The sequence below is a fragment of the Prionailurus bengalensis genome, chromosome A3 (assembly GCF_016509475.1).
Source record: "Prionailurus bengalensis isolate Pbe53 chromosome A3, Fcat_Pben_1.1_paternal_pri, whole genome shotgun sequence".
NCBI classification, from domain to species: domain Eukaryota; kingdom Metazoa; phylum Chordata; class Mammalia; order Carnivora; family Felidae; genus Prionailurus; species Prionailurus bengalensis.
Genome location: NC_057354.1, coordinates 26,724,204 through 26,738,354, shown reverse-complemented (window position 1 = coordinate 26,738,354; position 14,151 = coordinate 26,724,204). Strand labels below are relative to the sequence as shown.

At 49.5% G+C, this 14,151-nt stretch overlaps 1 protein-coding gene across 1 annotated transcript in view; it reads left to right on the top strand.

The window, feature by feature from the left end:
- HCK (HCK proto-oncogene, Src family tyrosine kinase) overlaps positions 1 to 14,151 on the top strand; it is a 42,983-nt gene that overhangs the window by 22,549 nt on the left and 6,283 nt on the right. The window contains exons 6-10 of the mRNA XM_043602616.1: positions 2,642 to 2,745; positions 5,673 to 5,822; positions 6,357 to 6,509; positions 7,980 to 8,159; positions 8,960 to 9,036. Of these exons, the coding sequence (XP_043458551.1) occupies positions 2,642 to 2,745; positions 5,673 to 5,822; positions 6,357 to 6,509; positions 7,980 to 8,159; positions 8,960 to 9,036 (664 nt within the window). The remainder of the gene's footprint in view (positions 1 to 2,641; positions 2,746 to 5,672; positions 5,823 to 6,356; positions 6,510 to 7,979; positions 8,160 to 8,959; positions 9,037 to 14,151) is intronic.

Genomic DNA, 14,151 nt, shown 5'->3' with positions numbered 1-14,151 from the left:
GTCCTGGACTACCCCCCAGCACACCTCCTGCCTGCTGCAGGTGGGTCTTGCTTCCTTCTTCCTCCTTCTAGGCTTTCTCTTGGCACATCCAGTGCTCTGCTCCCGGACTCCAAGATCTGAACACTCACTGAATCCCTGCACCACACCTCCCAGCAGCCTTGGAGGAGGCATGGCTGGTGGTACTCCTCAAGGTCAACACGCTTGCCAAGTGGGAAAGGCAGGGTGCAGACAGCATGTATGATGGGTTATCATTTGCAAACAAGGGCGATAACCTAAATGGTGGTTCTCAAACTTGAGTGCATCAGCATCATGCAGAGGGCTGGTTAAAATGCTGGTTTCTGATTCAGAATGCTGGTTTCTGATTCAGAACCTGGTATTTCCAGCAAGTTCTCAGGTGAGGCTGCTGCTTGTGTCCAGGTTCTCACCTTGAGAACCACTGACCTCAATAGACACAGCAGTCTTGCAGACTGCACTCACAGGTTCTTGTACCTGCATCAAGAAACTGCTAACAGGGGCACCTGGGTGGCGCAGTCGGTTAAGTGTCTGACTTCAGCCAGGTCACGATCTCGCGGTCCGTGAGTTCGAGCCCCGCGTCAGGCTCTCTGGGCTGATGGCTCAGAGCCTGGAGCCTGTTTCCGATTCTGTGTCTCCCTCTCTCTCTGCCCCTCCCCCGTTCATGCTCTGTCTCTCTCTGTCCCAAAAATAAATAAACGTTGAAAAAAAAATTTTTTTAAAAGAAACTGCTAACAGAGGGTGCCTTTGGGGAGGGCCTTCCCGGCATTGGAAAGCAGAGGGGGAGGGGATCTGACTTCCTCTCCCTCCTTGAAATAAACAATGCTGGAAATGTTTCAAAATGCAAATGGAGGGGAAGGACATAGAAGAGAGTGAAAAGTCTCCCTTGCCCCCTTGTCCCCCCACCAGCCACTTCCCCTCCCCAGAAGCAAGCAGTTTTCTTATGAGTCTTCCCAAATGCTTCCTACCCTGTAAGAAAAATACATACAGCTCCCATTGTTTTATACAAGTGGAAGGTACCACGCCTGCTGTTCTGCACCTTTTGTTCAGATCCTTTCACAGCTGCAGTGTCCATTGTGTAGACGCCCTACCGCCCCCTGTCAGTGGTCATCAAAACTGCTTCCAGTCTTGTGCTATAATGACTCTCCGTGTGTATATGTCATTTCTTCCTCATGCACCATCCCCTGGGATAACTTCCCCGGCGGGGGGGGGGGGGGGGTTACCAGGGAGACAGTTCTTACCGTGTACCCTGTTCCTTGCTTGAAAATTTTACCACGGCAGGACTCCACAAAATGAAAGCAAAGAAGGCGGGTGGGCAGTGTCTCATGGTGATTAAGAGTTAGCCTGCTCGGATTTGAATCCTGCCTCCACCACTTCCCAGCTGGGTGACGCCAGGCAAGTAGCTTGCTCTCTCTGTTCCTCAGTTTCCTCATCCATAAAATGGGGATGATAAGGGCCACAGTTCCATGCAGTTGTTAGGTGGATGACAAGAACTTGATGAATGTTAGCTGTCTTTCTCCCCCCGTTGATGCAGAGGAAACAGAGGCCCAGAGAGGGAAAGCGACTTGCTCAAAGTCACACAGCAGGGTGGTGGCAGGTCTAAGGCCAGCTGACCCTGGGTCTGGGACTCTTTCCTTAAGAGCACACAAACCACTCCTCACCCTGCTGACGGTAGGATTTGACAGCTGCTGCTTGGACTTTCCCACTCAATATCCCAAACATCCCCGGGGGAAAAAATGAAAAGATCCAAGAATATGGGTCCAAGTATAAAATTATTTGAAATCTCACATTTTAGCTTGAAAATTCATGCTGAATTTATTTTTTAATGTTTATTTATTTTTGAGAGAGAGAGAGAGCACACATGAGCTGGGGAGGGACAGAGAGAGAGGGAGAGAAAGAATACCAAGCAGGTTCCACGCCATCAGCACAGAGCCTGATGTGGGGCTTGAACTCACGAACTGCACGACCATGCCCTGAGCTGAAATCAAGCGTTGGCTGTTTAACCAACTGAGCCACCCAGGCGCCCCTCTTGCTGACTTTGTATTCAACTTTACACACAGAAGAAGATACACTGTGAAGTTTACGAATCTCGGGCCTCCACTCACATGGACCTCTGAGACCCTGAGAGGATGGTCATGTGGCCTTGTGAAATTTGCAAAAGCCAGATTTTGACCACAGTTGGTTAAGACTGCTGTTACCTTACCATTCCCGTCTTTCCATCCATCACCATATCCCTAACACTGGGTGGCATTGGAATGACCCATGGGCATTTTGTATTTGTAATGCTGTATTCTTTTTCTTTAAAAACAGTTTTCTTTTTCTTTTTTTGTTTTTTGTTTTTTAATAGTCTTTTGGGGAGGGGGGCTCTTTCTTTTGGTATCATTTTTCTTAAAGAAATCTCCCCAAATTGCATAAGTTTCTATCTCAGCAAACTGGATTCACTCCTAGTAAAAATGTCTCTGTTTTGATTTCAAATCGCCATTTGGGAATGGTGACTTTTCCCAAAAGAATCTTGTAGGGAAATGAACGCTGCAGGAAGCCAGGCACTCCGTCTCCTGGCGCCCCGTGGAGGTGGGACAGGACTGGCCTACTCCGAGGTTCACACAAGGCTCCCACCCCTTTCCACCAGGTGGTTCTTCAAGGGCATCAGCCGGAAGGATGCGGAGCGCCAACTTCTGGCCCCGGGCAACATGCTGGGCTCCTTCATGATCCGGGACAGCGAGACCACCAAAGGTAACACAGCCCTCCCCACCCTGCCCGCCCTGCAGGGGTACCCCAGGCATGACTGGCCGCCACGCTCCCTCTGCAAATGCAATTCCCTCTGGCTGAGTAACTCACCCAGCCCACCAGACTGCCAAATTTTCTCCTGCCCTTTGCTCGAGCCTGGTTTGGGTCTTCTTAGCTTCTGTAGTTCCTGGTTGGGTCCCTAGAAGTAAGCCCCAGTGCTTGTGGACCCTTAACAAAAATATTCTAGTGAAGCTTGATCTTTACCAGCTTGTATTACTTAAAATACCCGTCGCAGTATATCTTGTCCACAAAGCTGATTGCGCCTCCTTCCTTATGAAGGGGTAGACCAGCCCGCAGGAAGAGCCCCAGGCCAGGCTCCTCTGAGACTGCTTCAACTGTCTCTTTTGATGTTTTTTGGAAGTTTTGATGTTGGCGACCTGCTTCCTGAAGTTCCTGGGCGGTGAGGTTGGTTTTCTGCAGGGCCGTTGCACGGGAAGCTAGAACAGTACCCAAAAACATCACATCACTCAAACTGGCATCAGTTGAGGCTAACTTTCCCAAAGGAAGGAATAGAAATAAGGAGTCTCGTGATGTCAGGTTTCATACATGGAAGCGTGTTTACTAATATGTTTAGACTCGAAGCTGCTTGGTTCAGATTAGTCAAGTAAATTGTACAAAGTGTGACCCCACGGTACCCTAAGCAGTTTTGGGGACATCCAACAAAGGCGTCTGTGTGGTCCTCTAGTCTACGGCTGGATGTCTGAATTGGCCAAGCCTGAACATGGCAGGATAACGCCACTCACAATCAGTGTTTCAGACCAGTGAATATTTAGGCTTAATTTTCTCCTACCCAACAAGCCCCCTTCAAGCCCAGGGACAAGAGAAATAGGACAAAAAGGCAAAGCTGTATACAACCCCCAGCTTCCCCTCTCCAACTGCTCCCAGGGCAGCTGGGGGATTGGTTGAGCTGGTCCATTCTGCAGATAGAGGCTGAGAAGCCAAAGAAACAACCCAGACCTGCAGGGCAGAAGGGTGAGCCTGGTTCCCTCTCACAGCTCTCCAGAGGTAGGGCCGTAGGGACCACCCATTTAGCCAATTTAATAAAAGTGGCAGCACGAGTGCCCTGAATCCCAGCCTGCTGTTTCTTGGATGCTGCCCCACCCCATCTAGCATCAGCCAAGCCAATCTACCCTTGGCTGGGCAGAGTGGCAATGAGTGGGGTGGGGAGCCAGCGGCCTGGGTTTGAATCCTGGCTCTGCGGCTTACCAGCTGCATGGCTGCAAGTGAGTTAGTGCACCTGCCTGGACCTCAGTCTCCTTGCCTGTAAAATGATGGTGCTATAAAACCTGTACCATGTGGGGTTATTCATTCATTATAATAAGTTATGTAATTCATTATATTCATATAATTACAATTCATTGTAGAGGCTATTATTCATATTTATTCATAGTTTATTTGGACAAAGTTCTTAGGACAGTGGCTGGCATATATGGTCACTTGTTACTCATGCAACAATTTAAACCCCTGCAAGATCCTGAGACACAGTGGAGCAATGGAGCTCCATTGTGATGGAGCAAACTGAGAGACAGAGAGGCTAATAGCGTGCCCAAGGACACACAGCTTGCAAATGGCAGAAGTATGGTCATGGACTGAAAGACTTGGGTGTTTCTGGTCTATGCGATGTCATGCACATTAGGTTCTATTCTTGCGGTCACAAATTACCACGAACTCTGTGGCTCAAAACAAGATAAATTTATTATCTTACAGTTCTAGAGCTCAGAAGTCTGAAATCAGTCTCGCTGGCCTCAGGTCCCGGTGTCCGCAGGGCTGGCTCCTTCTAGAGACCTCAGGAAATAATCTGATTCCTTGCCGCCGTCAGCTGCTAGAGGCCACCGGCATTCCTTGGCTCATGGCCCCTTTCTCACTTCTCTCCAACTTTGTGTTTCCATCTTCGCATGTCATAGCATTGACTTCAACCTTCCCACCTCCTCTTATAAGGACCCTCGTGCTTCCATCGGGCCCACCTGGACAATCCAAAATAATGTCCCATCTCCAGATCCTAATGGAACCACATCCTCCAAGCCCCTTTACTACATAAGCTAAGAAAGTCATAGGTTCCAGTCATTAGGACAGGGACATCTTGGGGGGCTGCTGTTCAGCCTACCACAATATTTCATGTTTACATTTCAATAACCAGACTGCATTTTGTCGTTGCTAATTTTTTGTTTGTTTCTGAGTAACGTATTTACCAATCCGATGTGGTGTCTTGGCTTTTGTGATAGATGATAGATAGATATAGATGATAGATAGATAGAGAAGTGAGAGCCAACATTTACTGAGTGTTCACATCTCGAGTGCTACATTGCATTACTTCTGTTATTTATTTATTTATTTATTTATTTATTTATGAGAGAGAGAGAGAGAGAGAGAGAGAGAGAGAGAGAGAGAACAAGCGGGGGAGGGGCAGAGAGAGAGGGAGACACAGACTCCGAAGCAGGCTCCAGGCTCTGAGCTGTCAGCACAACACCCGACACGGGGCCTGAACCCACGAACCATGAGATCATGACCTGAGCTGAAGTCGGACGCTTAACCGACTGAGCCACCCAGGCGCCCCAGCATTACATCTTTTAATCCTCAGGCAATGTGATAAAGTAGGGGGAGTCATGGTGACCAATCCCATCTCACAGATGAGGAAGCCGAGGCACACGGCAGTGACATAGCACTTGTTCAGAGTCTGTCTGCTGGACATGGAGGAGGCTGGACAAGAACCCAGACGGCCTGACTCCACAGCCCACTCTTGACTCCACTGCCCAGGTGCCCACACGGTGTCAGCAGTGGCCTTACAGGGGTGTCGGGAGGGGGTGTCAGAGTGCTAACAAGAGGTGGCAAGGCTGAGACCCCACTCCTGAAGGATTTCTCTCTGGCCAATGCAGGAAGCTACTCTTTGTCAGTGCGAGACTACGACCCCCAGCACGGGGACACGGTGAAACATTACAAGATCCGGACCCTGGACAGCGGGGGCTTCTACATCTCCCCACGGAGCACCTTCAACACCCTGCAGGAGCTGGTGGCTCACTACAAGAGTGAGTCCTGCCCAGGGCTGCGTCCCAACCAGCGTGGACTCGTCTCTCAAGAATCCTAGTGAAGGGTGCCCTGTAGCCTCTAAGGCCTGCCGAGCTCTTCCTGACCCTCCCCAGACAAATAGTTGCTGTGAGGGTTTTTTTTAATGTTTAGTTTTGAGAGAGAGACAGAGACAGAGAGAGAGAGACAGAGCGTGAGTGGGGAAGGGGCAGAGAGAGAGAGGAAGACACTGAATCCGAAGCAGGCTCCAGGCTCCGAGCTGTCAGCACAGAGCCCGACCTGCGGCTCCAACTTATAAACCACGAGATGATGACCTGAGCCGAAGTCGGACGCCTAACCGACAGAGCCACCCAGGCGCCCTGACAAATAGTTGCTTTGATTCTCCTGAAGTCTCAGGCTTGTTGAGCAGGAGGGTCAAGGTGGCATCTTGGGAATGTCCCCGATGGTAGCAGCCACAGGCAGAGGACAAGGCAGGGAGGCCTCCAAGCGGAAGCCTCTAGCTGGCTGCCCTCCACTAACCAAGGGCTCTGTTCCAGAGGGGAGTGATGGACTCTGCCAGAAGCTGATAGTGCCCTGCGTGTCCTCCAAGCCCCAGAAGCCATGGGAGAAAGATGCCTGGGAGATCCCACGGGAATTACTCAAGCTAGAGAAGAAACTTGGAGCCGGGCAGTTTGGGGAAGTCTGGATGGGTAAGGATCCAGGGCCAGAGGGTGGAGGGAGGGCAGAAAGACAAGGAGGTCTTTGCTTCCAGGAATGGACTGAGGCAAAGTGGGGATGCCACCGGGTGTAAGGGGAGATTTGAATAATAACCATAAAGGAGCAATTCCTTTGATAGCAACCACATTGTCCTGCTATGCAAACACTGATTTGCCTTGGAGGCCAGGCTTGTTGGGGTCCAGATCTTCCTTCTGGGAAGGAGGAGTCCTGGATGAGGAATCTGCTTCCTTGTGTGGAGCTGGAACAGTCCACCAGTCTGGGGTGGAGATAACCAGAGGCCTCCTAGGATGATGAAAAAGTGGGGAAATGTAGTTTGGAGATTTTCAGGTAAGTTCAATGTTGTCAACTGATGAACAAGCTGCCCTGAGCGTTCGTCATGTGCCCAGCGCCATGCGAAGGCATCGTGGGGCACCCAAAAGGCAGGCTGTCCGGCCCCTAATAACTTGAGAACAGCAGTGCCTTCTCTGCAGGATGTGGGGTAGATGCCTGGCCAGTGCCCGGTGCACTCCACCATGTTCCAAATGGGAGCGAAGGTGACTTACAGAGATGCAAACAATTCCGCCAGAAAAAATAAGTTTAAATTTCATGTATTTCAAATACATTTACTAAGACCCTGTTGTGTGCCAGGTATTGAATAAGAGAATGTGGCAGAGAAAGTATAGAGAAGAGTGTAAAATGGATCTGGGTGATAAGGTTAGAAAACCAAAAATATTATGTAAGGCCTTAGACTCTCACCACAGGAAGACCTCAGATCTGGATTCGAGCTTCCTGGCAGCCAAGGCAAAAATGGAAACACAAGTAATTATGAGATTTACAAGATCAACAAGATGAAGCAGGGGTGTGGTGGGTTGGGTCCCTGTGGTGGGAGGGGGAGTTGGGTGCTTGAGAGACTGATTAGGCAGGCTGATTGGTGCACAAAAAGGAAGGGGGAGTTTGGTGGATGAGGAGGTGGGCAAAGCGGGCAAGGCCAAATCATGCAGGGCCTTGTGGACCGTGATATGGCTGGTGTTTATTTTGAGAGCAGTGTTAAGATTAAAACATTTTAAGCAAAGATAGTGTGTATGTATGATTATGTGTCAAAGCAAAAGTGATGTGTGTGTGTGTGTGCCCATGCGTGTGCAAGTAATAACTGAGCGTTGTTTTGAGGCGATTCTTGAATCCTGACAAGAGCCCTTCAAAGGCAGTACTGATCCTTTCCACTTGGCACATGAGGAAACCACAGCTCAGAGAGGTCAAGTGACTTACCCAAGGGCACACGACCAGGAAGTGGTGAACTAGCCCTCAAGCTGCATCTTTCTGAGGCCAAAGCCTTTCCCTTTCTGAGGACTTAGATAAGCAGGGAAGGCTTTCTGGAGGAGGCAGGCCTGCAGCAGGGCCTCCCAGAGCTGTGGGGAAAGAGCAGTGGGTTCTGACCACCTTTCCTGTTCCCTCTCCTGCTCCAGCCACCTACAACAAGCACACCAAGGTGGCCGTGAAGATGATGAAGCCAGGGAGCATGTCCGTGGATGCCTTCCTGGCAGAGGCCAACCTGATGAAGACTCTGCGGCATGATAAGCTGGTGAAACTGTATGCAGTGGTCACCAAGGAGCCCATCTACATCATCACAGAGTTCATGGCCAAAGGTGCTGCCCTCTGGGGGCTGGGGATGCAGGCCGTGGCTCATACTAGCCAATGACGGACTCAGAGGTGACTCTGACATGGCTCTTGCCCTCAAGATGCCCCTGGTCTGGCCAGGAGCTCTTCTCGAACTTGAGTACTTGGGCCTCCATTGGCAGTGAGTGGCCCAGCCCTCCTGGTTCATGGGGTAAAATCATGGTAAGGGGATGCCAGAGGACGGGGAGCTCACGGAGCTACAGGAGAGGGCAGTATGGCCAGAGCCCCGCTGGGTAATGCTAGAAGAGGCTTAAGCCTTCGAGGCTGGGGGCGGCTCCCTGCCTCACCAGCCATCCCTCCTGTGTGGACCATGCTCTGGAAAAGAGTTGGCCAAGCACTCGTTCTGAGCTGCCCGCACCCGGCCGACCCGTGATTTCTCAGGGAGTTTTTTTAGGCCACCGCTCCACAACCATTTTCAATCCCTGCCCATTTTTCGATAAACAGCAGCACGTCACGCAACCTCATTTAATGCAATCTGGAAACCTGAAAATGCTTTTCATTTTCTAAATACACAGTTATGCCGGCGCCCTAAAGCCATGGCCCCGGTCCACCAGGATCATCAGAAAGCTCTCTCTCCGTCAAAAGAAATAGTGATTGCCCCCCCGGTCTAGGAATCACAAAGTCATCTTTAAAAACACTCCAACTGTATGTCTCAAACACAAGGAGTGGCAAGTAAATGTTTTTATTGAAGTCTATCACAACGAACAACTTTAACCATTCACCAAAACAGTGACCACAGTCCTGTGGCTTCCCCCCGCCCCCCCCACAGGAAGCCTGCTGGACTTCCTGAAAAGCGCAGAGGGCAGCAAGCAGCCATTGCCAAAGCTCATCGACTTCTCAGCGCAGGTGAGAGTCTGGTGGCGAAGTGGGGGAGGGGACAGGAATTCAATGATTTATGTAACACGTTTTCATTGGACACGTGCTGTAATAATAGCACGCAATCATAGCTAACATGTACTGAGCGCTCAGAACAACAGTCCAGCTGACCCTCCAACAACGCAAGTGAACTGTGGCAGGTCCACTTATAAGTGGGTTCTTTTTTTTTTTTTTTTAACTTTTTCTTTACATTTATTTATTTTTGATAGAGAGAGACAGAGCACGAGTGGGGGAGGGGTAGAGAGAGAAGGAGACACAGAATCCGAAAGCAGCCTCCAGGCTCCGAGCTGTCAGCCCAGAGCCTGACACGGGGCTTGAGCTCACCAACCGCAAGATCATGACCTGAGCCGAAACTAAGAGCCGGATGCTTAACTGACTGAGCCACCCAGGCGCCCCGCGGATTCTTTTTTATAGAGTACAGTACCGTAAATGTACATTCTCTTTCTTATGATTTCCTTAATACCATTTCTCTTCTCAGGCTTGTTTTATTGTAAGAACACAGGATATAATACACATAACATACAAAACACGTATTAACCAATTGTTTATGTTATCGGTAAGGCTTCCCGTCAATAGTAGGCTATTAGTAGTTAGGTTTTGGGGGGAGTCAGAAGTTATATGTGGATTTCTGACTGTGTGGGGGTTGGTGCCCCTGACCCCTGTGTTGTTCAAGGGTCAACTGTATACTTAAAAAAAAAAAGGTTTTTTTTACATTTATTTATTTTTGAGAAACAGAGTGAAACAAAGCGTGAGCGGGGGAGGGGCAGAGAGAGAAGGAGACGCAGAATCTGAAGCAGGCTGCAGGCTCTGAGCAAGCGGTCAGCACAGAGCCTGATGGGGGCTCGAAACCACAAACTGAGATCGTGACCTGAGCCGAAGTCAGACACTCAACCGACTGAGCCACCCAGGCGCCCCAACTGTATACTTTTTATGTGTCTTGTGGGTATTGGTTCATCCAGTCCTCACATGAACCTTAGAGAGTGGGATTTTTATGATCTGTTCTTATGGAACAGACTACTCCAAAGCTTAGTAGCTTGAATTAACAGCAATGTATTATTTCTTGTGATTCTGTGGGTTGACTGGGGTTGGCTGGGTGGTTCTTCTGTTCCACATGGTGAAACTGAGGTCACTCATGTGGATGCATTCTGCTGAGAACTTGCCTGGGGCTAGAATGGCCAACATGGCGGCTCATCCTCCGGGGTCTCTCTCCTGTGGACCTTTGTCACTTGATAGTCCAGTCAGAGCCTCTTTACAGCATGGTGGCTCGGTTCCAAGAGGGAGTATTCCAACAGGTCTAGCTCTATGTGCAAGGCCTTGTGAATCCTCTCCTCCTATCATGCTTGCTACTGTTTCATTGGCCAAAGTATGGCCCGCAGCCCAGTCCAGAGTCAGTGTGGGAGGGGACTGCACAAGGGCATGAGTCCCAAGAGACACAGTCCATTGGGGGCCACCAGTGTAGCAGTCTGGCCACAGATAGCTAATTGTTACCCCATTTTATAGAATAGGAAATTAAGGCATAGAGAGGAAACTGAGGCCCAGTGAGGTTAAGTAGTTTGTCTAAATCACTGTGTTGATTTGGGGGGATATGGCAGTGAATGAAATGGAGAGTATTTCTCTCCTTCCAGAGTTTATGGACATTAAACAACTGAATCTCTGAAAGAGCCATTACCCAAGTGATCCTGGCTCAGCGTCAAAAGAAAGCAGTATCCAGCAAAACAAATAATGTACACAAACCACAGAAGCACTCTTAAAATCCCAATTTCTTTCTCATCTTCCCTTTACTCTTTGCAGCTCTTCTTACCCGCGGCCTGAGTGCTTTTCACTTCTGTCCTCTGTCATCCTCTCCTCTCTGTGGGAAACCGGGAGGAAAGGGATGCTGTGGGAGTACATGGCTAGAGCATTTATCATGGTCCAGGAGCAACCCAAGAGGTCTTCCCAGAGGAAGAGGCTTCTAGGCTGAATCCTTAAGGGTGAGTGGAAATTAGGCAGCTGAAATGGAGAGAGAAGGGTATTCTAGATAGAAGAAACAGCCTGTGCCAAAGCCCATGGGGGAAAAACAAAAGAGCTGGGCCTGGTCAGTTGGAACCTGGGACTGGCAAAGATAAAGGGGGTGTGGTTTGCAGCCTGGAGGGTGTTAAGTGAGACGCGCCTAGGGCCTAGGGCTGTGTCTTCTGGAGATCTTTAAGGCAGAACTCATTTGAGTATGAAAATCCCAATGGTGGGGGAGGGGATGTCCAGAGGTATAAAAAAAAAAAGGCCTTAAATTTTTTTCTAATGTTTATTTTTGAGAGAGAGAGAGTCAGACAGACAGAGCATGAGTTGGGGAGGGGCAGAGAGAGAGGGAGACACAATCTGAGGCAGGATTCAGGCTCTGAGCTGTCAGCACAGAGCTCGATGCAGGGCTTAAACTCACGAACATCGAGACTGTGACCTGAGCCGAAGTCAGACACTTAACCGACTGAGCTACCCAGGCATCCCAAAACAAGGCTTTAAGTTTTGGAGCCTGGAATGCCAGAGGCACATGGAAATCAAGGCCTGATATTTATTTTCACTGTAATGGTCCCTGTCCCTAGGCAAACAATAGTCTGGCCTGTAACTAAATTATAACCATCAGACTGGCAAGTAATCTTGCCGGGGGAGAGTCAGGCTGGGCAGAAGCCACTCTCCCTGTTTCACAGATGGGAAGACAGAAACCAAGGGAGCGAAAGAGGTTCCTGGCCCTTGTATGTCCAGGGCAGAGGGTCTGGGGATAGGAAGGAGGCAACCTGGGGACCTGGTCTTCACCTCCAGTCCTAGAGAGGCAGATTGTGCAGTAGAAGATGCCCCAGCCCTGTCACCAACTGGCCGTCTGGGCCTCAGATCTACCATGAACCTGAGTGTCTTCATTTGTCAAATGAGGGAATTAGACCACATCTGTACTTTTCAAGTTCAAAAGCCCTTTTTTAAGCCATAATTCTGTTGATCAAATGAAATCTTATATAGCAGCTGAATATTTTGTTTAATTTTTTAAAAACATTTTTATTTATTTTTGAGAGAGAGAGAGAGAGAAAGAGACAGAGCATGAATGGGGGTGGGGCAGAGAGAGAGGGAGACACAGAATCTGAAGCAGGCTCCAGGCTCTGAGCTGTCAGCACAGAGCCTGATGTGAGGCTCAAACTCACGACCTGAGGCAAAGTCAGATGCTCAACCGACTGAGCCACCCAGGTGTCCCAGGAGCCAAATATTTTAAAACAGAGCGGCTCTGATTGAAGAGGGTGCCCTTTGCTTTGTCCCGTCACCCACAAGACGACCTTGAGGTATCAGTAGGATTCGGTTTGAAGAGCCCGGAGCTGGAACAGCCCTACAGACCCTTCCAGCCCTAATTCTGTGGGCTCCCCGATAACTCTCAGAAGTAAACCCAAGTTTTTTTTTTTTTTAATTTTTTTTTAAAAATTTTTTTTTCCACGTTTTTATTTATTTTTGGGACAGAGAGAGACAGAGCATGAACGGGGGAGGGGCAGAGAGAGAGGGAGACACAGAATTGGAAACAGGCTCCAGGCTCCGAGCCATCAGCCCAGAGCCCGACGTGGGGCTCGAACTCACGGACCGCGAGATCGTGACCTGGCTGAAGTCGGACGCTTAACCGACTGCGCCACCCAGGCGCCCCAAGAAGTAAACCCAAGTTTTAATGCTTAACATCAAGGCAGCCTGCTTGGTGCTTATGAAATCTCACCCTCTCAGCGACTCCTAGTTCTTAGACCACCCCTGAGCCCAGGGAACCTCTTCGTTACTCATTCAGGTGACAAACCCTTGAGAAGCAACGCCGTGTAGGTACATGGGCGGAGGAGTCACACAGAGTTTTGGTATTGATCCCAGTTCTGCCTGTGTAGCTTTGAGCAAGTTGCTTAACCTCTCTGAATGCCACTTTCCTCAACAGGGAGCATGAATAGCCGCTGTTAAAGTGGATACTTACGTGCCAGACACTGTTGTAAACCCTTGATGCAGGCATGGAGGATCAATCCTCACATGACCCCTCAGAAGCAGGTTCTATTGCCCTCCTTTTGCAGAGAAGAAAAGGCAGGCACAGAGGAGTGAAGTAGCTTGCTTGAGATCACAGAGCTGTGGGGCTCAGGCTGAGCTGGTCCAACTCCGGAGTCACTGAGGCATTAACCTCTACTATCTCCCAAATTGGGTGAATCCCACCCGCCCCACTGAGCATATGTGAAAATCAATAACGTGAATGTCTGCCTGTGGGCACTAAAAAATGGTAACGGGTAGCATGAGTGCCTGTTCTTTCAAATCTAAGGCCACAAATCCAGGTAGAGTAATGGATTAGTGCACAGATGCTGAGCTGGGCTTTTGGGGTTCCAATCCTGGTCTCCACTTGGACCGGTTACTTATTTCTCGAGGATTAACCTTTCTTGCCTGGGAAATATGGCTGATAGCAATCGTGCCTCCCCCAAAGCACAGAGTAAATGCGATTTCAGCTCAAGTATCATCTTCCGATAAATGAATAAACGACAATGTTTTCCATTAACATAATAACCCTTGTTAACTCTTCTGTCGTCTAAGGACTCCTGATAAATGTCCCCCTCCCCCCGCCCCGGCAAGACCTTGTCTCATCTCACCCCTAGCCTGCGATTCCCAACAAAAGCACAGTCTCAAGTTTTTGCTGGAAAGCTTGAAGCCTCACACCTCAGTTCCAGTAGCCATGGGTGCCCCCTGCTGGCCACTTCCCAAAAGTGTGCCCCCCCCCCCCCCCACTTGCCTCTGACCTTGAGTAGGCTTGTGTTTTGGTTTGGTCTGTCTTGCCATGCTCCCCTATCCCACCCCCCAAATCTCACCAGATTGCACCCAGCTGCAATCCTCCAAAACAATCCTCCAGTTCTGCAGTAATTAGAGGCAACGTGGGGCACAGGTATTGGAAATCCACAGACTGGTTTGAATCTGGCATTCAAAATTTTCCTGGTTGTATGATCTGGAAAGTGTCCCCCCTCTATAAACATATAAACGTATTATAATGAGACCTGGCCCAAGGAGCTCAAAGCCCAATTTGTAAACTGTAAGTACTGTTTTCTGGGTGTCTGGGAGCTCATTATAAACCTC